This window comes from Diospyros lotus, chromosome 11, assembly GCF_014633365.1.
Source record: "Diospyros lotus cultivar Yz01 chromosome 11, ASM1463336v1, whole genome shotgun sequence".
Taxonomy (NCBI): Eukaryota; Viridiplantae; Streptophyta; class Magnoliopsida; order Ericales; family Ebenaceae; genus Diospyros; species Diospyros lotus.
Window position 1 is genome coordinate 18524459 of NC_068348.1, and position 27258 is coordinate 18551716.

The window sequence follows — 27258 nt, forward strand, 5'->3', positions numbered from 1 at the left end:
TCAAACAAACTCCGAACCCTAAACCCCAGCGACTTCCCTCTCGAGTGGTAGTGGAAGATGAAATTTAAGGCGTCGCAGAGACTCTCTCTAGTTGTTAATGTCAACCGCACGAGCTGCAATCATCTCCATCAGCGACGTCCTTACTTCAGTTCGTTTCTTCGGAAGCTACAAATCACTCCAGCTCGAGCTTCCTTCAATGGCGGAAGAAGTGGCAGCAACTCTGAAGGTCATCTCAACTAATATGCATTAACTTTCTTTTATTGTTTATTTTCTTTTGGCTATCCAGGAAAATGACTTTCAGGAAAGGGGAAGGAGTTTAACATGCAAATCTATAATTATCATAACCTGGACCAGAGAAATCTGTGCCAAACTGAAAAGGGAAAAAACATTAGTGTTACACGATACAGTGGGAACTGGGAAGGAAAATATTTCTATTCGTTTGATTTTTTGTTTCTTAAATTTATCGCTAGCCAAATAGACTAGCCAATTTTCTTGTACTTTAGTTTTCCTATGCAGTTGCAAATATTTCAGTGAGTTACATAGGAAAATTGTTGAATTTTGGTTAAAACTTGAAATATTGGACTATTTATAGACAACAAGGGTGGTACTGTCCAAATTTGACAGCAAATTTAGCATGAGATTGTCAAGGCCTCAATCCCACTAGGGGTCAGCTCCATGATATAGCTCTCTAATATATTTTGTCTAGGATGCATATTTTATGGTTCGGCGATTTTAATATTGGCTGTTGCGCTATCTAACATGTCCGTCCAGTTTATTTGGGTTTGCATTAGTTGTATCAAGGAGGAATACCTTCAGAATAGAAGTATTGAGGAGATGATTCAATCACCTAGACTGTTGGGAAAAAATTTCCTCTGTCAGAATGCAACATCAGAGGGGGTGGGGGTGGATGAGTCTTCTATAGGTTTGCTTTCTCCATCATGCGCTAAAATAATTACAGTTATCTTGATGTTATCATGTGTATTGCAGGTAATTCATTTTTGGTTCCTGGTGCAACTGTGGCAACTATAGTTATGCTGGGTGTTCTTCATGCCCGTCGTCTTTATAGTGACAGGAAGGTTGGTGTGGACTAAGCAGATAACCAAGACTTGTAGTATATATCATACAGTGTTCAATGGGTATCATGGCTGGATCTGGATGGCACTTTGCTCTTAAACAGAAAAACAAAAATAAGAGTTTTTTCTTTGGTTTGCTAGTTTTCTTTTTTTTTTTTTTTTTGCGAATACTAGTTAAGACATACAACTCACTAACAACAATTACTACACATCAAAGAACTGCTCCTTATTTTTGCTTATCTGAAAAAAAAGGAAAAGAAAAGAAACACATGTTACATTTAATAGATGCACTTAGATTGTGCATATCACTGGGTGCCTTTGTGGGAGATTATGTTCAGAGACAATTGATAATGGTGGTGTCAGGACCCTTACGGTAGTTAGGGGTGTATAGAGTGGTTGTAACAAGAAGAGGGAGGAATAACAAGATGTTAGTTGCTACAGTTAGAAGTTAGTTGATACGGTTAGTAGGTTGTAATGCTATAACAGTAAGGGCCACGGGAATTAGACAGGTTGAAGGTTGTTGTACAATGAATCACCTGTGAAGAGGGCCTATATTGGGGCTTTCCCCCTCAATAATAGCATCGATGAATATTTTGATGAAATTCCAGCTCATCTCTCACCCAATTTCCCTATAATCTTTCTCCCTTTCTCAATTCTCTTCCTCTCGTTCTTTCTTCATTCCTTAAAATCAAACCCTAATTCTCCGCATCAAGGAGAATTCCCTTGTCAGGATTGAGACCTTGACAATTGGTATAAGAGCTTGAGACTTGGACTAGGGTGATTTCGTTCAAGGCAATGGCGGACGACACCCAGTCAAAGCAGATGGAGCTTTAAATCTAGCAAGTTAGCGCAACAATGGTGGATGTCCAAGGAAAGATGGCGGCAGTTGACAAAGTGGTTGAATGGAGAATTGAGCAAGCATTGGATCGCCAGCTTGGTCATGTAACGACGAGCATGAAGGAGGAGTTTTCCGGCCAAATTTGGGAAGTAAAAGATTAGGTCTTCGACCAAATTCGGGGGGTCCAGGATCAAGTTTCTGATCAATTCTAGGAAATGAGGGATCAAATACAGAGCTTCATGCTTTGTGAAATTATCGGCTGGATTTTCGCCAAGAGAGCATTAGGAGCCGATTTTGTCCAGGCCTAGAATGGGACCAAGAACTGCGAAAATAGCGAAATTGGAGGTGGAAACACCGACGGCGGGGGAACTTGGAACCAATTGAGTCAGACGAAATGGATTAGCAACACCAAGTTAATCTACAGAAATCGCGGGTGGGGAGATGGAGACACTGGTGGCAGAGGAAGTCGGCCATGGGAGAGTTGGCCAAAGGTTAGTGGGGCCATTGGTCTCGTATCCGTCCCAATTTTCTATGCCCAAACTGGATGTGACAATGTTTGAGAGATAGAACCTGTGGTAGTGGGTTCGGAGGTGTGAAAAATTGTTCACCCTCTATCAAACACTGGATGAGCAGAAGATAACATCGGCAGCAACCTACCTGAATGACGTTGCCGACTCTTGGTTCCAAGATTGGTATGAGTCACAAGAGGGCAACAACTGGTCGTGATTTGTGGAGGATTTCTGTATAAGATTTGGAGATTGGAACTTGGCGGATGTTGTGGAGGAATTTAACAAGATGAAACAGGTTGGAACAATGTAGCAATACCAAGAAAGATTTGAAGAACTCAAGCCGGTAATGTGCACATTGAATTCGGGATCTAGTGAAGCCTATTTCGTGTCAAGTTTCATAAGTGGGCTAAGTGACGAGTTGAGGCCAGTAGTGAAGATGCAACAACTGAGAATGGTCAAGGAGGCAACAGAAGGAGCTAGGCTGCAAGAACTATTGGTGGAGGCACTAATGAGGAAGCATAAACTTTCCTTTCGGGGTAACCCGATGATTTTTAGTCGGGGAGGGCTCAAGGAAACAATGAAGGTAGGCCTAGTGGGGAAAAACAACATGGTGCTTGTGGCTGGGGGTAATCAGCTGTTGGGAGGCAGACCAAGAACCATGGAGTAGCGAAGGTAGGCTGGTTTATGCTTTAAATGTGGAGAAAGATATTTACCGGGCCATCAATGCCGGAAACAATTGTTGATGCTGGAAAGAGAAGAAGAAATGCTAACGGTTGAGGAAGTGGTAGAGGAGGATGAAGTGTTGGAGGTGGATGAAGTGTTGGAGGTTGAAGAAGGAAATGAGGAGATTTCCCTACATGCGTTGAGGGGTTTGGTGAACAACAAAACAATTAAAGTAGAAGGGAAGGCGCATAATCATAGGTTGATGATTTTGATCTATAGCGGAAGCACTCATAGCTTCCTAGATGAGAAGACAACAAAGAGATTGGGATGCACAGCCACTAACGTACAACCATTGACAGTCACAGTGGCGAATGGGGAAAAGATGGTGAGCAAATTGGCTTGCATAAATTTCTGTTGGGAAATGCAGGGTGAATCATTCTTGGTAGGCTTGAGGTTCTTGAAGTTGGGAGGATGCGATGTGGTATTAGGAGTTAATTGGATGCGGATGATTAGTTATATCAGCTTTGATTTTAATAAGCTGGAGGTGACTATTACCAAGGATGGAAGGGCAGTGACTTTGAGTGGGAGTTTGGTAAGTGGGACAAGCAAACTCATTACGAGAAAGATGTTGGGAAAGCTGTTGAAAACAAGGATCCATCAGGTGGCACACTGTTTTCATTACAAGCCATGGAGGAGGAGAAAGTATCAGTGTAAGAGGGTCAGTTATCAGTGACAGTGAGCAGTCCGAGTCAACCATTATGGCAAGTACATGGATCTGACTCTTTACATAATTTGTTGGAAGAATTTAAGGATCTCTTTGTAGAACCCTCATCCTTACCTCCTGAACGTGCATTTGACCATGCTATACCTCTCAAACCTAATTCTGAACCTGTTAATGTCCGTTCTTATAGACATCGACCCAAACAAAAGATTGAAATTGAAAACCTTGTTAAAGACATGTTGCAGTAGTCCATTATTCAGCCTAACCGCAGCTCATTCGCATCTCCTGTCCTTCTCGTTAAAAAGAAAGATGGTTCGTGGCGTTTTTGTATTGATTACTGCCAATTGAATTCATTCACCATCAAAGACAAATTTCCTATACCTATAAAAGACCTCCTAGATGAACTCAAACATACAACTGTCTTTTCAAAATTAGACTTGCGAGCTGGTTATCACCAAATTCGTATGAAACCCGAAGACATTCACAAAATTGCATTTTGGACACACCATGGGCATTATGAGTTCAATTTTATGCCTTTTGGTTTAACAAATGCCCTTGCCACTTTCCAATCCTTAATGAACTAGATCTTTGAGCCTTGTCTCTGCAAATTTATTCTGGTTTTTTTTGATGACATACTCATTTACAACCTGACATTTGTCCAACATCTTAGCCATCTCAGGACTGCATTTGAGATTCGTAGGTTTAACCAACTTTATGTAAAGAAGTCGAAATGTGCTTTTGCCCAATAGCAAGTGGAATATTTGGGTCACATTATTTCTGCTCAAGGGATGAGTACGGATCCTAACAAGATGGTAGCCATGCAGAATTGGCCCAAACCTACTTTGGTTAAGGCGGTGCGCGGGTTCTTGGGGTTGACGAGTTATTATCGACGCTTTGTGCGCAATTATGGGATCATGAGTAGGCCACCAACGCAGTTGTTAAAAAAAAGATATTTTTTAATGGAATGCACAGGTGAAGTAGGCGTTTTAGCAATCGTAGAAAGCTATGAGTGAGGTGTTGGTTTTGGCCTCACCTGATTTTAGTCAACCCTTCGTATTGGAAACAGATGTGAGCAGGGTGGGGGTTGGAGTTGTTTTGATGCAAGGGGGCAGACCTATAGCCTTCCTAAGTCAGGCTTTGGGGCCAAAACATGCCAGATTAAGTATCTATGACAATGAGTTGCTAGTTGTTTTGATAACACTTGAGAAATGGCAACATTACGTAGAAGGTGGGTCTTTTATCATCCGCACTGACCATGAGAGCTTGAAGTTCCTTTTACAGCAAAAGCTACAGACTTAGCTACAACGGAAGGGTATCAGTAAGTTGATGGGGCTTGATTATACTATCCAATATAGAAGGGGTAAAGAAAATGTAACTGCATATGCACTTTCCCGTTGTTTTGAGGAGGGTTCCATGGTAGCCATAACTACTATTATTCCGGATTGGATGCAAGAGGTGACGGAGAGTTACTTGTTAGCTCAATGGACTAAGTTGTTGCAGGAATAGTTACTGCTTGACCCATATAGTAAGTTAGGGTATTTCATTTCAGGGGGGTTGATGAGATTCCATGGGTGGATTGTGATTGGGGAAGTCCAACATTCTCCAAGCTTTACATGGCTCACTAGTGTGAGGACACTTGGGAATTTGGAGCACCTACCACAAGGTCAAGCAACTGTTCTTTTGGCTTGGCCTTAAGTGGATAGTACATGACTATGTGCTGTCTTGTGATGTGTGTCAAAGATATAAGCATGAATCAATAGCAACCCTAGGATTGTTGCAGCCCCTGGAGCGTCTAGAATAGGCTTGGAGTTGTTTGTCTATGAATTTTGTAGGAGGGCTATTGTGATCGAAAGGTAGAAATTATGTGTTGGTGGTTGTGGACCGCTTTACTAAATTTGCCCATTTTATAGGCCTCTCCCATCCGCTTACGACTCAAGAAGTAGCTTGGATATTTTTGGACCAGATTATCAGTTTGCACGGGGTGCTAAGGACTATTGTTTCGGATATGGACAAGATTTTTTCTAGTCTCATGTGGCAAGAATTGTTTAAGTCCTTGGGAGTTTGCTTACACATGTCCACTGCCTCCCATCCGAAAATGGATGGTTAAACGGAAAGGGTAAATAAATGTCTTGAAAGTTACTTGCGCTGTCTTTGTCTAGCCCATCCTCGTTGGTGGCACCGGTGGCTTTCCTTTTACCACATTGCCCTTAAGATGTCCCCATTTCAGGCTTTATATGGCTACCAACCTTCTTATTTGCCTGCCACTATGTCCTCTTCGTTTGTAGCTTCAGTGGATGACTTCTTGCAATATCAGTAGGAGGTACCACAAATTCTTCGGAGGGAGTTGGTTGCTGCGCAACATAGGATGAAGCAATTTGCAGATCATCGACACAATGAGTGGGAGTTTTTTGTTGGAGATTTGGTTTACTTGAAGCTAAGGCATGCTCACCAGCAGACCCTCACTAATTGTCTAGTTTCCAAGTTGAGCCCTAAGTGATTCTGGCCTTTTCAGATTATAGCCAAGTTCGGATTAGTGGCCTACAAGTTATAGCTCCCACCTAATTCTCATATTCTCCCGGTTTTTCATGTCTCACTGCTTAATAAATCTATTGGGGCGCAACAAGTTTCCTCTACATTGCCCGACTTTGATTTTGACTCTATTCTTCAGTCAGAACCCACTTTCATCCTTGATAAGAGAGTCATCTTCAGACATGGCACCCTTATTACCTAGGTGTTAATGTAGTGGACGCATCTCCACCCTTACCATAACACGTGGGAGTACCTTCTTGACTTGTTGCAACAATTTTTGCAAACTGCCAGGCTGCTTTCACTTTTTTGAGGACAAGAAAGTTCTGGACCGAGGGGTATTGTCAGGACCCTTATGGTAGTTAGGGGCGTATAGAGTGGTTGTAACAAGAAGAGGGGGGAATAACAAGATGTTAGTTGATACGATTAGAAGGTTGTAATGCCATAACAGTAAGGGCCACGGGAGTTAGACGGTTGAAGGTTGTTGTACAATGAATCACCTATGAGGATGGGCTGATAATTGGGGCTTTCCCTTTCAATAAGAGCATCGATAAATATTTTGATGAAATTCTAGCTCATCTCTCACTCAATTTCCCTCTAATCTTTCTTTCTCAATTCTTTCCCTCTCGTTCTTTCTTCCTTCCTTAAAATCAAACCCTAATTCTCCTCATCAAGGAGAATTCCCTTATCAGGATTGAGACCCTAATAGGTGTAAACTCTAAAAGCTTGACATGTAATTGACACATTTGTGGATTAGCTGGCATTCCTCATTTATGATAATCAAACTGATTGTTACAGGCACTTTGTTTGCTACCATAACAACATGCCAAGCCTTAATCCCACAAGGCGAAGTCAATTGCATGAATTCTAGTTTGCCTGTCTGTTCTATATGTGCTCATATCTTTTTATAAGGCCCTTATATCACATATGGAAGCATAGTTTTCAAAGGTGCAAGGTGCATTGAGGTGCAAATTAGTTCTTGGGGCCTTGGCGCAAGGTGCAAGGTGATGTGCAAGTCTCAGGCCCACAAGGTGCATGCTTATTCAAAATGCTTATAAAATACTTATACACTATTCTTTTCAATATGTATAAGGAGGTAGATGCAAACACATAAAATCATAAATAACAACCAACCAACCCTATAATATCAACTAATGGTATTGCCAAAAAAACAATTAGTTTCTTCTAATTACAAAAGCGATTAGAGGACAGAAAAAATTATAGTAGAACATAGTGCAAAAAACAATTATAGGAAAACAATTAGTTTTTTCTAATTTCTTTTGTAATTAGAAGAAAGAAAAAAAAAAAAATTACAGTAGAACACACTACACAAAAAGTTACACAAAAACAATTAGTTTATTTTAAATTGCAAAAGAAATTAGAAGAGAGAAAAAAAATAGTAGATCACACAACGAAAACATTTGTTTCTTAGTAATTAGTTTCTTCTAAATTGCAATATAAATTAGAAGAAAGGAAAAAAATAGAGTAGAACATATAACGAAAAACAATTATAGCATAAAATTTGTTTCTTCTAAATTGGGAAAAAATTACAAGAAAAAAACAAAAATGAAGTAGAACATATACATGAGTAGTTCTCTAGCAAGTGAACATTACTGCCAAAGGATCTTGGTTAGTGGGAGATCCAATAGACCTTTAGCTTACATAACTAGATTTGCCGTTACTAATATACAAGAATACGCAATCAAATCAACAAGAAATTAGATTTATTGACCAATAGACAAGAAATAGAGTTTTAACACACTTATATATGCAAGGAATGGGCCTCAGGCGTGTTGAATCTTGTGACTTGTAGGAGGCTTGCGCCTTGTGTGCCTAGGTAGGGCCTCAAGCATGGTGCAACACCTTAGTGGTGATGAGGTGTGTAGAGCTGCGCCTTTGTGTAGCTTGCGCCTAGATGTGCCTTTGACAACTATGTCTAAGAGTTTCCCACCTAAATTTTCTCTGCCTTTCTCTGATCTCTTTTTTAAAGTTTGTTCTATTCCATCCACTCTCCTCACATTAGCCTCTATTGGTCTTCATTTTATCTTTAATAACGATTACTTTGATCTTATGACATAGTGTAGAAAGCGATTTAAACTAGTTTCACGTCAAAATTGAAGACGAAATTGCTTCCTATGCTGCGTCAGTTGGTATCAAAGCAAGCAAGCTCGCCCAGAAATGAATAAGTTTAGAAATCATAAACCAAACCACATGAGACAACAAGATTTATCTTGGTTTAGATCATTGGATGGAATGATCCTACATCCAGCCTTAAAACCCCTTTAGAGCAGTCTTCCTTTGATTATAATGAATCAGTACAAGCCTTAGACACACGAGTACAATCTTGATCTCACGAGATTACAAAGAACTACCACTTTTTTAGCCTTTCCTCTCATAACGGAATGCACTCATCTAATCATGCGCACAAACGACTAACCCCTGCCCTCTTATTTATAGACATAAGGGCGGACTAATCTATACAATTATCGGGTTAGTTATTACCGATTTTACCCCCCCAATACATTATTACTATTGGAAGATAATCGCCTAAGTAAAACAACTGCTTTACACCTTGATTAACTTCACTGACTCCTAGGGCTTACTCGAGGCAAACTAGATAACACTATTTGAAGTGGAATGTGATGCTAGTGGAGTAGGGATAGGGGCAGTCCTATCCCAAGAGAAGAGGCTTATAGCATATTTCAGCGAGAAGTTGAGTGAAGCACGACGTAAGTGGAGCACATATGACAAGGAATTCTATTCTGTCATTCGAGCTTTGAAAATGTGGGAGCATTATCTGGTTGGAAGAGAATTTGTTCTATACTTGGATCATGAAGCTTTGAAGTACTTGAATAGCTAAAAGAGAATCAACAGTGATATGCACGCCAAGTGGTCTCAGTTTTTGTAGAAATTCCCTTTTAAACTGAAGCACAAGTTGAGAGTGCAGAACAAAGTTGCGGATGCTTTAAGCAGACGAGCAAACTTATTGTTGACAATGAGCACATAAGTTATGGGTTTTGAACAATTGAAGGAGTTGTATGATATAGATGAGGATTTCCAAGTTCTTTGGGGGAAGTGCAATAGCAATGAACCTGCAGATGATTTTCACATCCATGAGGGGTACTTGGTGAAAGGAAATTAGCTTTGCATACCTCGTTCCTCTCTAAGGGAAAAGCTGATTCGAGACTTAATAGAGGAGGTCTAGCTGGTCATCTTGGTCGTGATAAAACCGTTGCTGCGGTTAGTGATCATTTTTATTGGCCACAATTATGGAGGGATGTAACTAGATTTGTGCAAAGGTGCTACATATGCCAAACTGCTAAGGGACAGTTGCAGAATACAGGGTTTACATGCCTTTACCTATTCCTGAAGCTATTTGGGAGGATCTATCGATGGATTTTGTGTTGGGTTTACCGCGAACACAATGAGATATGGACTCTGTTTTGTTGTTGATAGGTTGTCAAAGATGGCTCAATTCATCTCTTGCAAGAACACTGCTGATGCGTATGGTATTGCTAAGTTATTCTTCAAAGAAGTAGTCTGTTTACATGGAGTACCAAAGACCATCACTTTAGATAGAGACACAAAGTTCCTCAGCCATTTCTGGAGAACTTTATGGAAGATGTTCGATTCATCATTAAATTTTAGCAGTACGACCCTATCTCAAATAGATGGACAGACTGAAGCAATGAACAGAACTCTAGGCAACCTCATTCGAAGCATCTGTGGTGACAGGCCCAAACAATGGGATTTAGCACTGGGGCAGGCAGAATTTGCTTACAATAGTGCTATTCACAGTGCTACAGGACAATCGCCATTTTCAATCGTGTATCAGAAGACACTGCAATAGGCTTTGGATCTAATCAAGCTGCCAAAGGATCTAGGAGTCAATTTAGCTGCTCAGAATATGAAGGAGAAGCTGCAACAAGCTAACTCTTAAGTACAAATTGCTGGAATTGTGCTAATCTAGCCTTGATCCTAGAATATTCTAGGATCAGTGTTCTATGTAAATATCATGTAAATATAGAAAGATAATAATGGTAGAATGTTTACAATTATTTCTTTCCTTCTTTGCTAGTAATCCTCTCCTTAAAAGAGGATGTTGTACACAATTATTTTGCATCAATGAAGACGTTTCTGGGTCTGATTTCTAAGTTGGTATCAGAGCCAAATCAAATCACAGCCATACACTATGAAAAAACCCTAGGCTGCTCTGTCAGTCATCTGGAATCACCAAGCTGCCAGCGCCTCTCCGACAGCAACCCTTAGTTGCCACCAACCTCAGATTTGTCGGCCTCTCTCCATCGGCAACTCTCAGTCTCCATCCCCAAACAACACCATTGCCGGCGACTGCGTTCCTAGACGCTGCTGGCTGCTCGCGATTCCTGTGCTGCCGCTCGCGATCCTTGTGCTGCCTTCTCCCAGCGTCGTCTCCTTCCAGCATTGCTATCTCCACCTCCCAGCGCTGCTGTCGCTGCCTCCCAGAGTCGTTGCTGCCTTGTCCCAGTGTTGTCTCCTTCCAGCGCTGCTATCTTCCACCTCCCAGCACTGCTGTCGCTGCCTCCTAGAAGTAGCTGCTACCCTTACACCAACGGCTTCTTCCCTGATCATATCAAGCAGTTTAATCTTTCTTAGCCATGTCCGAAGTTACCTCTGAAATCTCTGTCGTTGCTGTCCCAACAAAAATGCCAGCAACCCAGCCAACCCATTCTATCCAAATCACTACTATCCGCTCAAATGGTGATAACTTTCTTCGTTTGTCTCAATCAGTTTGGATGTATATCCGTGGGCAAGGGAAAATTGGCTATCTTACCAGGGACAAGAAGGAACCTGCAACGGATGACCCATCCCATTCTATTTGGGATGCTGAAAACTCCACGGTAATGACATGGCTAGTCAATTCCATGGATGAAGATGTCAGTTCCAATTATATGTGCTATCCTACTGCAAAGGAATTGTGGAACAATGTCAATCAGATGTACTCTGACCTGGGGAATCAATCTCAGGTTTTTGAATTAACTCTGAAACTGGGAGAGATTCGACAAGGAGATAATTCTGTCATTAAGTACTTTCATTCTTTGAAGCGATTGTGGCAAGATCTTGATCTCTTCAACACATGAGTGGAAATCTATAGATGATTGCAACCACCACAAGAAACTAGTTGAAGATCTATATTTACAAGTTTTTGGCTGGCCTTAATATCGAGTTTGATGAAGTGCGAGGAAGGATCATTGGCCAGTCTCCTCTTCCGCCTATTGGTGACGTACTTGCTGAAGTTAGAAGAGAGGAAAGCCGAAGGAGTGTCATGCTAGGAAAAAAGGCCACTGGTGAGTCACTTGAAAATTCTGCCCTAATTATTGATTCTACTGCCTACAAGGCTGCAAATTACCAGCGTCAAAGCAATGAGCGACCTCAGGTCTGGTGTGACCATTGTAACAAGCCACGCCATACTCGTGAAACTTGTTGGAAAATTCATGGCAAACTTGCTAATTGGAAGAGCAGTAAGCAAGGAGACAAGAGCCACCGTGGGGTCCCTACTGCTAATGTGGTCGATACCAGTCCCTTCAGCAAAGAGCAAATTGATCAACTTTTGTAGCTGTTAAAATCCAATTCCTCATCTGGTATTCTTAGTGTTTCCTTGGCGCACACAGGTAGAAAACCTAACGCCCTTTCTTGTCTTCATTTCTCTCCATGGGTTATAGTATAGATTCCGGAGCCTCTGATCATATGACTAGTTCTTCTCATTTTTTTAATACCTATACTCCTTGCTCTGGAAATGAAAAAATCAGAATTGCCGATGGTAGTTTTTCACCTATTGCCGGTAAAGGACTTATTAAACTGACTGCGAATATTCATCTCACTTCTGTCCTTCATGTTCCTAACTTAGCCTGCAATCTTTTGTCGGTTAGTAAACTATGCAAAGATTCTAATTGTCGTGCTACTTTCTTTGACTCCCATTGTGAATTTCAGGACCAGAGTTTGGGGACGATGATTGGGCATGCTAGGATGATTGACGGTCTTTACTACTTTGATGATATCTTTGTTGGTAATAAAAAAGTTCAGGGCTTTAGTAGTATTAGTTCAGTTCTTATTCCAGATACAATTATGCTATGGCATCTTAGACTAAGCCATCATAGTTTTGCCTATTTGAAACGTTTATTTCCTGAATTGTTTAAAGGAATGGATTATTCACTTTTTCAATGTGACAGTTGTATCTTGGCAAAAAATCATCGTTCTACATATTTACCGAAACCCTACCAAGCATCCAAACCTTTTTATATAATTCATAGTGATGTTTGGGGTCCATCTAAAATTTCTACTCTCTTTGGAAAACGGTGGTATGTTACCTTTATTGATGATCATACACGTCTGTGTTGGGTTTATTTGATGCACAAAAAATCTGAAGTGGAATACTTATTCAAAAATTTTTACACTATGGTTGAAAATCAATTTCAAACCAAAATTAATATTTTACACTATGATAATCGCACTGAATATTTTAATGAGCACTTGGGGGATTTTTTGAAAGCTAAAGGTATTCACCATACATCTACTTGTCGAAATACTCCTCAACAGAATGGCATTGCTGAACGTAAAAATAGGCATTTACTCGAAGTCGCACGTGCCATAATGTTTTCTATGCATATTCCAAAATATTTGTGGGGTGAAGTTGTTTTGACAGCCTCCTATTTGATAAACAAGATGCCCACTAAAGTGTTAAAGTATAAAACCCCTCTAGAGTGCCTAAAAGAAGTTTTTCCCAACACGGTTACATTCGGATCTTCCTATCAAAGTTTTTGGGTGTACTGTGTATGTTCATATCCTTAATCAATTTCGTTCCAAACTTGACCCTAGGGCTATCAAATGTGTTTTTTTGGGTCATGCCTCACATAAAAAAGGCTATAAGTGTTATGATCCTCACATCAAAAAAATCCATATTAGTATGGATGTTTCGTTTTTCGAAAAAAACAACCTTATTTTACCCAAAATTCTCTTCAGGGGGAGACACATGAAGTTGACGATAATTTTTGGGATGTTTCTATCCCACTCCCAAATGCAATTTGCCCTACTCAAGAACCACATGTTTCTAATAATGGTCACTTAGGAGATTTTGGTTCTTTGGTGCCAAGTGAAGGGGTTTCTCATGCAGGGAGAGAAGTACTGCAAATCGATCATCATGATTTGAATTCTGAGCTTCAGGTTTATACTAGGCAGAGATTTCATCAAAGGAACAAAGACGTGAATGTCAACTCTGCACAAACCCAGTTTGAAAACCCGAGCAATGGCACTGTAAGTTCAAGAAATCCTACATCAATGTCTAGTTTGCTTCCTTCAATTGTACCCAATAGTTCCCCAGTTGATTCTTCAAATATTAACAATTGTTCTCCTACTATTCCTGATCTTGATATTCCTATAGCAATTAGGAAAGTTGTCAGAAGTTGCACACAACATCCTATTGCCAAATATCTCTCTTACCATAGACTATCAAAAAATCATAAAGCTTTCACATCTAGGATTTCACACTTGTTTGTTTCAAGGAATATACAGGAAGCGTTGAATGATTCGAATTGGAAATTAGCAGTCACAGAAGAGATGAATGCTCTAAGGCGAAGTGGCACTTGGGAGATAGTCTACCTGCCTAAAGGCAAGAAAATAGTAGGATGTAAGTGGGTATTTACAATAAAGTGTAAGGCTGGTGGGAGTGTTGATAGGTACAAAGCCAGACTAGTGGCTAAAGGCTTCACCCAAACTTATGGGATTGACTATTAGGAGACCTTTGCTTCTGTTGCTAAAATAAACTCTATCAGAGTCTTGTTGTCTCTTGCAGTAAATTTAGATTGGCCTCTACACCAGGTTGATGTTAAAAATGCGTTTCTTAATGGTGACCTTGAAGAGGAAGTCTTCATGAGTTTGCCTCCAGGATTTGAAAAGAAATTTGGGAGCGACAAAGTATGTAGACTAAAGAAATCCCTGTACGGTCTCAAACAGTCACCGAAAGCATGGTTTGAACACTTTGGAAAGGCAATTACCAGTTATGGCTTCCTTCAGAGTCAGACAGATCACACTATATTTTATAAACACTCAAAAGATGGTAAAGTTGCAATTTTAATTGTTTATGTTGATGACAATATTTTAATTGGTGATGATGAGACAGAGTTAGCAGCCGTCAAGAAGAAACTTGTGAAGGAGTTCCAAATTAAAGACTTGGGAATTCTAAAATACTTTCTTGGAATTGAGTTTGCAAGATCCAAAGAAGGTATTTTTGTCAATTAGAGAAAATATGTACTTGATCTTATTGGAGAGACAGGTTTACTCGGTTGCAGGGTGTTGGAGACTCCCATTGAGCCTAATGTGAAACTACAGGCTGCTAAAGCTGAAGAAGTGAAGAACAAGGAACAATATCAAAGACTTGTGGGCAAGTTAATTTATTTGTCTCAAACTCGGCTTGATATTGCTTTTGCAGTTAGTATGGCAAGTTAATTTATGCACTCACCAGGGCCAGAGCATTTCGAGGTGGTCTACAGAATTCTAAGATATCTAAAAGGGACACCTGGCAAAGGGCTAATGTTCAAGAAACATGGTCACCTGCAAGTTGAAATCTACACTGATGCAGATTGGGCATGAAGTATTGATGATAAAAGATTTACTTCAGGCTATTGTTCTTTTGTTGGGGGAAACTTAGTCACCTGACGAAGTAAAAAACAAAATGTGGTGGCTAGAAGTAGTGCAGAAGCAGAGTTTAGAGCTGTTGCCCATGGAATTTGTGAGAGAATGTGGATCAAACGAATACTTGAAGAGCTAAAGTTTTCTCACTCTGTACCTATAAAAGTCTATTGTGACAACAATGCTGCTATTTCTATAGCTCATAATCCAGTATTACATGACCGTACAAAACATATAGAGGTGGACAAACATTTCATTAAGGAGAAGATCAATGCTGGAATAATATGCATGCCATACCTTCTAACAATAGAACAAATTGCTGATGTTCTAATTAAGGGTCTACACAAGAAGCAATTTGATAAACTTATTGGCAAGCTGGCTATGGAAGACATTTACAAACCAGCTTGAGGGGGAGTGCTGGAATTGTGCTGATCTAGCCTTGATCCTAGAATATTCTAGGATCAGTGTTCTATGTAAATAACATGTAAATATAGAAAGATAATAATGGTAGGATGCTTACAATTATTTCTTTCCTTCTTTGCTAGTAATCCTCTCCTTAAAAGAGGATGTTGTACACAATTATTTTGCATCAATGAAGAGATTTCTGGGTCTGATTTCTAAGTCAAACAAGCTGCTGATCGACATTGTAAAGAGGAGTTGTTTTCAGTCGGAGATGATGTGTTGGTGTTTCTGCGAAAGGAGAGATTTCTAGCAGGCACTTAACAGCAAGTTACAGCTGAAGAAATATGGTCCTTACAAGATTTTGAAGAAGATCAATGACAATGCTTGTGTAGTAGATTTGCTAGACTCGATGGGTATATCCAAGACGTTCAACGTTGCAGATCTTTATACCTATCATTCCTCAGACGAATCCTACCCTAATCTTCTTGACAACTCAAGGTCGAGTTTTTTTTCAAGTGGAGGGGACTGACGTGGAACATCCAGTCCATAAGAGTCTGAAAGAAGCCAGATGAGCCTTTCGATTTTCTACTGCAATTAGAATGCCTTTCAGTTTTCCTATTGCAATTAGGATTTCCTGTTTTCGTACTGCAATTAGGATTTCCTACTGCAGTTAGGATTTCAGTTTTAGTTTTCTGCTTCAATTAGAATTTCAGTTTTCTACTTTAGTTAGGATTTGACTTTGTTTTTCTCTTCTTGATTCAGCTAGGAATTCCTTTCCTGGTGAATTAAGGTTTAGGATTAGACTATAAATATTCTTGTTCTAAGTATTAGAAAGCAGCTTTAGAATAATATCAGATTTCTTTTCTTAAATTCGATTTCGTCTTCAGTTTCGACATGAAATTGGTTTAAATTGCTTCCTACACTGCATCATCTTATTACAAATAACCTCATTTTTAATTTTATCTTTCCTGTATGCCTTGTACATCCATTGTAACAACATATTTGTTATACTTATATTTTGCACCTATTAGTGCTTTATTGTCCAACATTTAGTGCCATATTACAAAGTTGGTCTTATAGTTATCTTATAAAATTTGCCTTTTAGTTTTAACGCTATCTGTTTAGCATAATCTTACTATAAAAATCGGGGCACTTCTTAATTTTAACCATCCTGTCTTAGTTCTATGGGTAATTTCTTTTTTTGGATGATTGATCCAATATATTTCATCGATCTTTTATTGGGTTAACTTGATTTTCAAATTTCATCATAACATCACCCACATTTGTATTTTTACTAAATTTACATTTCATATATTTATTTTTCAATTTGCTTAACTTAAATCTCTAGAATTTAAAGTATTCCTCCATATCTGAAGCTTAATATTCAAGCTTTCTTTCATCTCATCCACCAAGGCAGTGTCATGTAAATAGCATACATCAAGCACCCTTGCTTGGATATATCTAGTGAGTGCATCCATTAGTAGGGAACATAAAAAAGGTTTAATGCTGATCCTTGATGTAAGAGACATTGTTCAATATTAATTTTTTTTTATTATCTTCAGTTGTTGAATGTCTTTTTGCTTTCTGGTGTCAGCTTGAAGAGGCAAGGGAGAAAGGCATTGAAATTGAGTTTCAACCCGATTTTAAGGTAATATTTCCATTTTCTAGATTATATTTCCTATATCTGCTGCAGTTTTACTTATTTATAAATAATTTGCTTGGCTACACGTGCATGCACATACACATGGAAATGAGCTAATTTACCTGTTCTTGTGACATTGTCAACTTAGGCTGCATTCTTGAGATTGCTACCACTGCGTGCCATTTCCAGATTTTGGGGTTTCTTGACTGATGTGGTGAGTTCTTTAGTTCTTCAAGAAGCAATTAATAGCTGAGATTTCCTATTTATTTAGGGGTCTTGCTGATATCCTCTTCTGTCATTTACACATAAACTGTGTTCCATGTAACATTATGCTTTAACATAATTTGGTAAACTACTTTAAATTCAGTCCTCTCCTATGACAAGGTAATGATAAATCTTGAAACAGCTATCTTCTCATTCAGAAACTAGAATATCTATTCTTTGTACTGTTGTGGAACTTAATCTGAGAATACAAGTGTTTATAGGATACAACTTTAGGATAAACAATTTTCAAATAGATATGTTCTTATCCTTCTGCATTTCCTAGTAAAAAAAAGGTCAAATCACTTCTCACATGAAGACCTATGTTTAGAATCTTATGAACTCTGAGATTGTGCATATTTTTGTTGGAGGTGAAAGCATGGGGTAGCATCTGGAAATCAATTTAAGTTTATGACGTTCTTTGTTTACAGTTTATATTAATTGATGGGAGAGTACTCTCACATTGAGAAACTCACACTTTGGGATGAGTTGAACATCAAGACAACTCCTCTTGGCCTCCACCCCTCGTTTTTTTTTTCCAACACACACACACACACACACACTATTATGAGTGCTACAAAAGCCAAGCCAGCAAAGCAGCCGATCCATGTGTACTAGAGGCGTCCTAAAACAAAGGACTAGTTTCCTTGAAGGACTTGTTTCCTTATCTGGTTGATTTGTTGTTATTTGGTTATTTCCTAAAACTAAATAAGTTAGTTTCCTATTAGTTGGTTCTCCTTATTTGGGTATTTCCTAAAACTAAATAGGAATAGTTAGTTTCCTATTTAGTTTAGTCTCCTTATTGGGTTTGTTTCCTAAATTTGTTGTGTTAGGGTTATTAAAAATACATGTCAAACTCCGGATCTGGCAAGAGAGTTTCTCCTTTGGAACCAAGGAGAATTAGGGAGAGAATTGAGGAAGGATTGAGAGAGAACGTGAAGGTGAGGCGGGAATAGAATTTCTGTTTGTATTCATAGATGCTTTCTCTTTGAGCAGGATCAGATTTATATACTGATCCTCTTGTGGTAATTGGCGCTTGAATTCAAAATGAACATAACTGCCTACTTCTAGGTTATTACAGTAAGGTCCCTACTAATTATGCAACATACAATTATCCCCCCCTTGTCCTTATACTTGCGGGCACATGACAATTCCCCCCCCCCCCCCCCCATTCAAATATTTCTTGTCCGCAAGAAATCTAGAGTAACCCAACTGCCTTGGGAAGTTGCTTGAGGAAGTTGGGTAGATACTCCCAGGTATTGTTCTCTGGGTGTAGGTTTGAACAACTGACTAGTACCTGTACCTATGTAATCGGAACCCCTTGCTTGTGGATGACCTTTTTGTTCATTGTGGCTATTCGGCCTCTTGGTTGGTTGGCTCAATCATAGGTGGTAAGGTGGAGCTAGTTGGGCTGTTGCTTGTTGACTTCTTGAGGAGGGACACGTGGAAGACAGGATGTATGTGGGAACCCTCAGGAAGCTAGAGTTTGTAGGTTGCTTTTCCTATCCGATCAACAATAGTATAAGGCCCGTAGAACTTAGGGCTGAGTTTGGTCACCTGTGCTTGAGAGAGCCTTCAAGTGGACTTGTTTTAACTTCAAATATACTGTGTCTCTAATTGTGAATTCCCTCTCACTTCTCTTCTTATCTACAAATTGTTTCATCTTATTTTGGGCATTGGCCAACTCCTTCTTTAGGGTAGTCAATACCTGTTTCCTTTGTTGGAAATAAGAGTCCACAGTTGCCACTGATGTCAATCCTCCCAAGGTTGGTAAAAGTGGTGGTTTATAATTGTATAGGGTCTTGAACGGAGTCATCTTCAGGGCATTGTGATGGCATGAATTATGCCACCATTAGGCTAGCGGTAGCCTTTTGTGCCATCCGGTAGGATGCATGAAACATGGGCAACAGAGATATATCTCTCAACATTGGTTAACTCGCTTCGTTTACCTTCTATTTCTGTATGATAGGCAGAGGACGTGGAGTTGAGTGCCCAATGATTGCATTAGATCCTTCCACAACAGACTTGTGAAGACTTTATCTTAGTCTGATACAATCAACTATGGAAGCCCATGTAGTTTTCCCACCTAATCTAGAAACACTCTAGCCACTTCTTGGGCGGTAAAAGGGTGAGCCAAGCTTATGAAATGAGCGTACTTGGTGAATTTGTCTGCTACCACCAAGATAAAATCACGGCCTTCAGACCTCAGCAGCCCCTCCGCAAAATCCATGGTGATGTTAGTCCAAGCTTGTTCTAGTATTGGTAATCGTTGTAGTAGGCCTGGAGGGGGTATAGTTTCATGCTTACATCTTTTACAGATGTCACATGCCATGATGTATTCTTTCACCGTTTTCTTCAACTGTGGCCAATAAAAGAGCTACTTGATCCGTTGGTAGGTATTCTGTATGCCTGAATGGCCCCTGATTGTGGAGCCATGTAGTGAATAAAGTATTTTCTCCCTCGGTATGTTACAGTCTCCGATTATCAATATCCTTTTATACCTAAGTAAGCTGTTTGCGAATGTATACCCTTGTACGCTAGTAGGGTCTATGATTAATTGTTCCATCAACTTCTTAGTCCACTCCCCTTTCTCATAACTAGAAGTAACCTCTTGATACCAATTTGGAACAATGGAGGTGATGGCTACTGATGTTTCCACCTCAAAAACAGTGGGAGAGGATGTCTGCAGCCTTGTTCTCTTGCCCTTTTTTGTACTAGATCACATAGTTGAACCCAATCAATTTTGACATCCCTTTCTTTTGCAAGTGAGTATGCAATTTCTATTGTAACAGGAACTTCAAACCCTCATGGTCTATCTTATTAAATAAATTGCCCCCACTTTTAGATAGTGCCTCCCTTTTTCAACTGCAATAAGAATCGCCAACAACTCCTTGTTGTATACACTAAGGCCAAGGTGTTTGGGGGCCAATACTTGGTTGATGAAGGCCCCTTCCTACCATCCTACATTGGTACTGCACCCACCCCATTGTTGCTTGCATCCGTCTCCAATACAAATGGTTTGTTGAAATTCGACAGAGTTAGGGTGGGCACCTCATTCATAGTCTTATTCAGTAACCCAAATGCCTCCTCTGTCTTATCATTCCAACGAAATCCATCATTCTTTAGTACTTTTGTTAGTGGCTTACTGATTATTCCTTAGTTTCTCATAAATCTTCTGTAATACCTTGTGAGTCCCAAGAATCCCTTAAGGCCCTGATAGTAGTAGGTCTGGGCTAAGATGTTATTGTTGCTACTTTCCTAGGATTTGTGCTTACTCCAACACTAGATATTATGTGTCCCAGGTACTCAACATGTTGAGTACCTATGCGAATGCACACTTTAATTTCTTGATGTACGACTGGTTGAGCCTAAGGACTTGGAATGTGGTTCGTAGATGGTTTAGGTGTTGTGAAAAAGAAGGGCTATAGATCAGGATGTCATTAAAGAATACAAGGATGAACTTGTGTAGGTATGGTTTAAAGATTTGGTTCATTAAAGCTTGAAAGATTGTTGGGGCATTGGTGAGACCGAAGGGCATTACCATGAATTCATAATGCCCTTGATGGGTTCGGAAAGTGGTTTTGTGTATGTCACTAGGGTTCATACGAATTTGATGGTACTTGAATTGTAAGTCTATTTTGGTAAACACTTTGGCTCCTTTTAGTTCATCCAATAGGTCCTCAATGATGGGTATGAGAAACTTGTTTTTGATTGTGAGTGAAGTGAGTTGACAATAATCGACACAAAAACGTCAATTACCATCTTTTTTTTTTTAATAAGAAGTACAAGAGAGGCATAAGGATTGGAGTTGGGCTTGATAATGAACCTTTTTAGTATGTCCCTGATCATTTTTTCTATCTCAGCTTTTTGTTTTGGAGGGTAACGGTAGGATTGTATGTTTATGGGTTTAGTGTTTGGTTTGAGATTAATTGTGTGGTTTAGTGGTCTCTCAGGGGGTAGAGCATTGGGTTCCACAAACAAGTCTTGAAACTCAACTAGATGTGAATCAAGAGAATCAAGTTCTTGTACCTTCCATAGAGTTTGGGGCTAGTCATTAGTGGCTAGCATCAGTTCTCCTCCCAATTCCGGTTCCTCCATTTGTTCCATTGCGTGGATTGAAAATAATTGTGCCACATGCAATAACTTGCCTTGGAAGATCTTTTGCAACTTCTTTCCTGTTATCATCTTACACAACCCTGCTCTGTCTCGGCACTGCCCGTTAATGTCATTCTCTTGCCCTTCTTTTCAAATGTTACCTCCATCTTATTGAAATCAAAGCAAATTGGGCTCACATTTTTCATCCAATCAACTCCCAGAACCATGTCACATCCCCCAAGCTTTAGCAAATGTAGGTCTGCTTCTAACTCCTCCCCCTGCATTTGCCAACATAACCCCACACAACCTGACTTACTAATCACCTTCTAGCCATTAGCCACTGTCATTGAAAGAAAGGTGGTGGGTACCTATAGGTTACATTTCAACTTCATTGCAGTGCCCTCGTTTAGGAAATTGTGGGTACTCCCATTATTTATAAGTATCATCAGTTTGTTATCCCGAGCTCTGCCCTCCACCTTGATGATTTTACTGTTTTTAAGCTCCCTTTGTGCGTGTAGTGATATCTCCACCATCTTTTCTTCTTTAATTTCCACATGATTGGCATCCTCCTCTTCCTTTGACCCTACTTCTTCTTCCCCTTCCAACAGAAGCAACTATCTCCTGCATTGGTGCCTCGGTTAGTACTTATCTCTATTGCGGAAACAGAGGCCAGCTTGCCTCCTCTATTCTCAGAGCCTCCCTGTTGAGAGTTGAGTAGGGGTAACAATTGCCATCCCCTTGTTTCCTAGATTGATCTTATTGCTCTCCTTGCTGACCCCCTTGTTTCCTTGCTGGGGTGAGCCTAAGTGTGTCATTCTTCCCAACCATTTCTGTTTCTTCATGAGAGCCTCCATCGTCAATTCTTGTAACTTAGCATATTTGGCTGCTTGCTTAATAGTCTTAGGTTGGAACATCTTAATCGTTGGGTGAAGTTCTTTGCTCAAGCCACTGATAAAGCTTGAGATGCAGTATCCCTCCATAAGTGTGGGGTTTAAGATTAGCATGAGAGACTTAAGCTCTTCAACTTTCAAATGATACATCAGCACAAACCCCTCCTGCTTATGCTTGTTAAACTCCTCCACAACATGTAACTTATTTCGATCTCTAAAACTTCCGCATAAGTCCTCCACAAACTCCAACCATGAACAACTCTCTTTCACCTTACTCCGCCCTTGAAACCAGACATCCCCGACATCATTAAGATAAGCAACGACTAAGGTGACCTTCTATTGTCTGGGTATGTTGTAGATGCTGAACATACGCTCACAGCACCTAACCCACCATCTTGGGTTTTGGTTGTCAAATAAAGGAATCTCCATCTTTGGCATAGGGAATCTTGTCTAATAAAGAACAACTGGAGCCCCCTTGCCGTCTCTCCATGTTATTCTCTCTTACCACTGGGGGTTCTACCTCAAACTCTGACAATCCCTCGGATTGGTGGTTCACTCCATGCCTTGGAAGTATTGGCTCAAATCTCTCTCGAGGTGGAAATTCAAGAGAGAGCCTTACCAGTATCTGGTTGGTAAACATTACCATAAATTATTGCATTTGATCTTGTACTTGTTGGTCTTGTTCGCGCATTTGGTCTTGCAACTACTAGTGTTGATCATGGCTCTCCTTGTGCCATCTTTCCATTGCCCCTTCTATGCTTCTCTCTGTCACTGAATCCATCGACGTTTCCAGCGTTCCCATCTGAATCAGCATCTTTGTCATTGCCGCTGTAACTTGTTGCAATTGCGATTCCATATGTTTCATTCTCGTTCCATCGGCCATGGCGATCATAAACTGCTGCCCTGAATCGTGCTCTGATACCAATTTGTTAGACTCTAGATCTGACAAGAGAGTTTCTCCTCTTGAACCAAGGAGAATTAGGGAGAGAATTGAGGAAGGATTGAGAGAGAAAGTGAAAGTGAGGCGGGAATAGAATTTTTGTTTGTATTCATAGATGCTTTCTCTTTGAGTGGGATCAGATTTATATACTGATCCTCTACTGTTAATTGGCACCTGAATTCAAAATGAACATAACCACCTACTTCTAGGTTATTACTGTAAGGTCTCTACTAATTATGCAACATACAATTATCTCCCCCTTGCCCTTATACTTGCGGGCACATGGCAATACCATCTAGTTCATTAAAGTTTGGTAAGCAATAATAATTATTTTCCAGCATTTGGTGCAAGAGATCGTGGGGTTCTCTCTAATGAGCCCTAAGTTTCACCATAGGTAGGAAGGGGAGAAGAACTAACAAGGCATCTCCTTCTTGCAAGTAAATAGCTACTGCCCTTGGACTCGATCCCTTAACACACGCACACCCCTCCTCCCATTGTATGATCACTGATGTTTTGATTTTATGGTTCAGCTTGTATTCATTACATCTTTGTGTTTTTTTCTTTTTCCTTTTCCTTTTTTTTGCCTTTAGGAAAATCAATAATTCTTATGGAGTTACCTGCTGAAGATTTTTGTTATGGTGTTAATTGTCACTTGCTGGAAAATATCTTTCAGGATCTTCCAGTCTGGCTCCGTCCGCATGCCTATAGAGCCTGGGCTCGTGCATTTCATTCAAGTAAGTTCTTTTTCAATTTAACGTTGATCCTTGAGCTGGTTGTTGGGATTTATGTATTATACTTGAATTCAAGTTATTTGGAATTTAACATTTATATAGTGGGTGATATAAAGCTAGAAAGAATAAAAATCATTGCTGTTACTATTAAGGCTCTTTCTAAGATATAAAGGAGAAAGTTACTATAGTTGGAATATTTTTGTATTCCAGATTTAGAGGAAGCAGCCAGACCTTTGGGTGAATATGCATCTTTAAGGGAGTTCTTTGTACGCTCCTTGAAAGAAGGTTCGAGACCAATTGACTATGACCCATGTTGTCTGGTAACTGGTAACCAACTTCTTGTCATCTTCTTGGCTCAGTTTCTATCTCACTTAATATGTTGCTGACACTTGGATAATACATTGTAACCATACTGTCCCGACTATAGATCAGTCCTGTGGATGGCACAATTTTAAGAGTTGGAGAGCTGAAAGAAGCAGGTGCCATGATTGAGCAGGTTAAAGGTTTTTCCTACTCTGTATCTTCTCTTCTTGGGGCAAGATCATTGCTTCCTTTCATAACTGAGGTGGATGAGCAACAAAAGAGGGGTGGACAAGAAAAAACTCCAAGAGATGAGAATAAGAAATCATGGTGGAGAGTTGCTCTGGCTTCTCCAAAAGTTCGGCAGCCATCACAAGCATGGTAGTTGGCTTTGTGCATGACAATCTCTATGCATTCATCACTCATATTTCTTTTGAAATTTTTGTGCATAACACTATGGAATGTTGCTTGTTTACAGAAAAAGTTCATATTATTATAAACAAGTTTTTCTATTTACCAAGTTCATATTATTATAGAAGTTCATATCTCTTTTGCAATTTTTTGTGCATAACATACTATATTTATTTTTTGTGATTGTGTTTGTTCTATCTCATAATTTATTACAGAAAACTCTTATCGTTCCTAGTCTGCCTTATTTTGCTTGGAAGTAGTTAACTTTTGTAAGCATGGAGCAGTTAGGATACATTTAACATACAGAGCACAAGTTCCCTCTAAGCAGTGGTTCACTGTTTTTATATATGTTTTCTTTGAAAAAACGAAAGATGGTTGGTTCAATTGAGAAACAAAAGGAGAAAGCTTGGAACTTCAGATTTGTAAAGTCTCACAAGCATAGCAAGTGAAAGTTGAAAACACATTTCAATTTCCAGTTAAAAAGAGATCAGAAAACCTAATATGAACTGGGAAAACATTGAGTAACTTCTTGATTACATTATCATGGATAGTGTAAGTATTTGCTTATCATAAAAGAATATATATATATATATATGTCATTTATGTGGTGCTCAAAATGTTGAAGTTTCTTTATTGGTTATGTCATGGAAATAGAGTTGTAATTGGCGGGAAATTTAGTTAGGCAGTTGTTGCCTATTTCAAATACATGGACTATTTGAATTTTGGGCAGCCATTTGGCACCTTTTCTGAGCCTGGATCAGTATAAATAGTAATTGATCCTGCTGCTTTAGACATTCAGAATTGCATTGATCAATTTCTCCTGCCTAATTCTCTTTCTCTATCTCTATCCTTCCTCTCATCCCCTTGTTTTCTCCCTCCTTCAATTCTCCCTGTTACAAAAGGAGAATTCCCCATTGTCAGATCCAACATTGACAATTTTGGTATTAGAGCACTATCTTGGGCGATGATTTCAACACTCTAAACGATGGCTGATGGCACTCGCATGAAACAAATGGAGGTGCAATTGCAGCGCGTCGCTGCGGGGGTAGCAGACATGCAGGTTAGGATGGGGAATTTGGAGTCGACGTGGAATCGGTGGTAGAAAGAAGAATTGATGGGGCTATGGAGAGGTGGCTCGAGAAGAGCCGTGAACAGAACAATCAGTTGAGGGATTGGATGCAACAGTCCATGCGGATGTTCATGAGCCATAACTAGGTAAGACGCTCCCCTGAATTTCCCCCCAGGGAGAGATTGGATTCAATCTTACCAGGGCAAGGTCTTGCCCACCAGATAGAGGAATCCTCAGAATTCGAGGTCGATCCAATAGTTGTAGGAGAGAATATGATGGAGAGGAGGCAAGGAGTTCATGTTGTTCATAATCATCCTGGCTTCCCAATGCTAAAATTAGAAATTCCCCTACTTGATGGCCTGAACCCAAGGGGGTGGGTGTGTTGGTGTGAGCGAATGCTTAGTGTATATAATATACCTAAACAACAATGGGTTACTCTTGCTGTTGCCTATCTCAACGATGCTAGGGATGCATGGTTCTAGGGATGGACAGGAGCTAAGGAGAATTGCCGTTGGGTTGAATTTGTGGAGGATTTGTGTGAACGATTCGGGGATCGGAATATGATGGATATTGTGGAGGAGTTTAATAAACTAAAGTAGGAGGGGACAGTCCAATTATATCAACTGAGGTTTGAAGAACTCAATTCACTCATGTTGATTTTAAACCTACACCTAACGGAAGGGTACTTTGTCTCTAGCTTCGTAAGCAGTTTAAGCGAAGAGTTGAGACCCACCGTGAAGATTTTACAACCTAAGACTATAAAACAAGCAACCAAATGTGCAAGATTGTAGGAATTGTCAGTAGAGGCTTTGATGAAAAAACATAGATGGTAGATGAAAGGAATGAATTCTGGGGTCACTCAACAAGATAAACAGGGGATTTAACAAAAAGGGTGGAAGGAATACCCAAGGTATGAAGGGGATAAGCAACTCGACCGCTATCATCCCTACCCCAGTAACCAATGGGAGAATCATGGAACAAAGGAGGTAGGCAGGCTTGTGTTTCAGGTGTGGGGACAAGTATGCTCCGGGGCATTAATGTTGGAGACAACTTCTATTAAATGGAAGGAGAAGAAGAGGCAGAGGGAACGGATGAAGGGGTTATTATTTTGGCAGAATCGGAAGGGGATGAGAATGTGGAGATTTCACTCCATGCTCTGAGGGGATTAACCAACAACAAGATCATTGAGGTAGAAGGGAAGGTTTAGGATTGCCGACTTATGGTTCTAATTGACAGTGGAAGCACTCATAACTTCCTAGACGAGAGTGCTGCCAAGAAGTTGAATTGTGAATTAATGGGAACCCAACCACTATTGGTTATAGTAGCACATGGCTACAAGGTGATGTGTAAATCGGAATGTGTAGCGTTCTGCTGGGAGATGTGTTGTAGGTTTGCATCGAGTGTAGCCTAGAAGAAATCAGTGAAGTCAATTTTATTCAAGCGGTAGAATTGGTTAAGTTAGGTTATGTATAACAGTAGCTTATGTATGAGGGGTATAATAGGAAATGTGCAATCTTTTATAT

At 39.9% G+C, this 27258-nt stretch overlaps 1 protein-coding gene across 4 annotated transcripts in view; it reads left to right on the plus strand.

Annotated features, from left to right (window-relative positions):
• Positions 1 to 27258, plus strand: part of LOC127812687 (phosphatidylserine decarboxylase proenzyme 1, mitochondrial) — a 53380-nt gene continuing 26122 nt past the window's right edge. For 2 of the 4 annotated variants that reach the window (XM_052353192.1, XM_052353193.1), the window contains exons 1-7: positions 1 to 226; positions 988 to 1076; positions 16991 to 17044; positions 17187 to 17252; positions 23898 to 23958; positions 24166 to 24275; positions 24383 to 24636. In XM_052353192.1, coding sequence (XP_052209152.1) covers positions 58 to 226; positions 988 to 1076; positions 16991 to 17044; positions 17187 to 17252; positions 23898 to 23958; positions 24166 to 24275; positions 24383 to 24636 — 803 coding nt within the window. In that variant the 5' untranslated portion in view covers positions 1 to 57. Of the gene's footprint in view, positions 227 to 987; positions 1077 to 12300; positions 15693 to 16990; positions 17045 to 17186; positions 17253 to 23897; positions 23959 to 24165; positions 24276 to 24382; positions 24637 to 27258 lie in introns of those variants that run through there. The other 2 variants (XM_052353194.1, XM_052353195.1) reach the window with 2 other exon arrangements.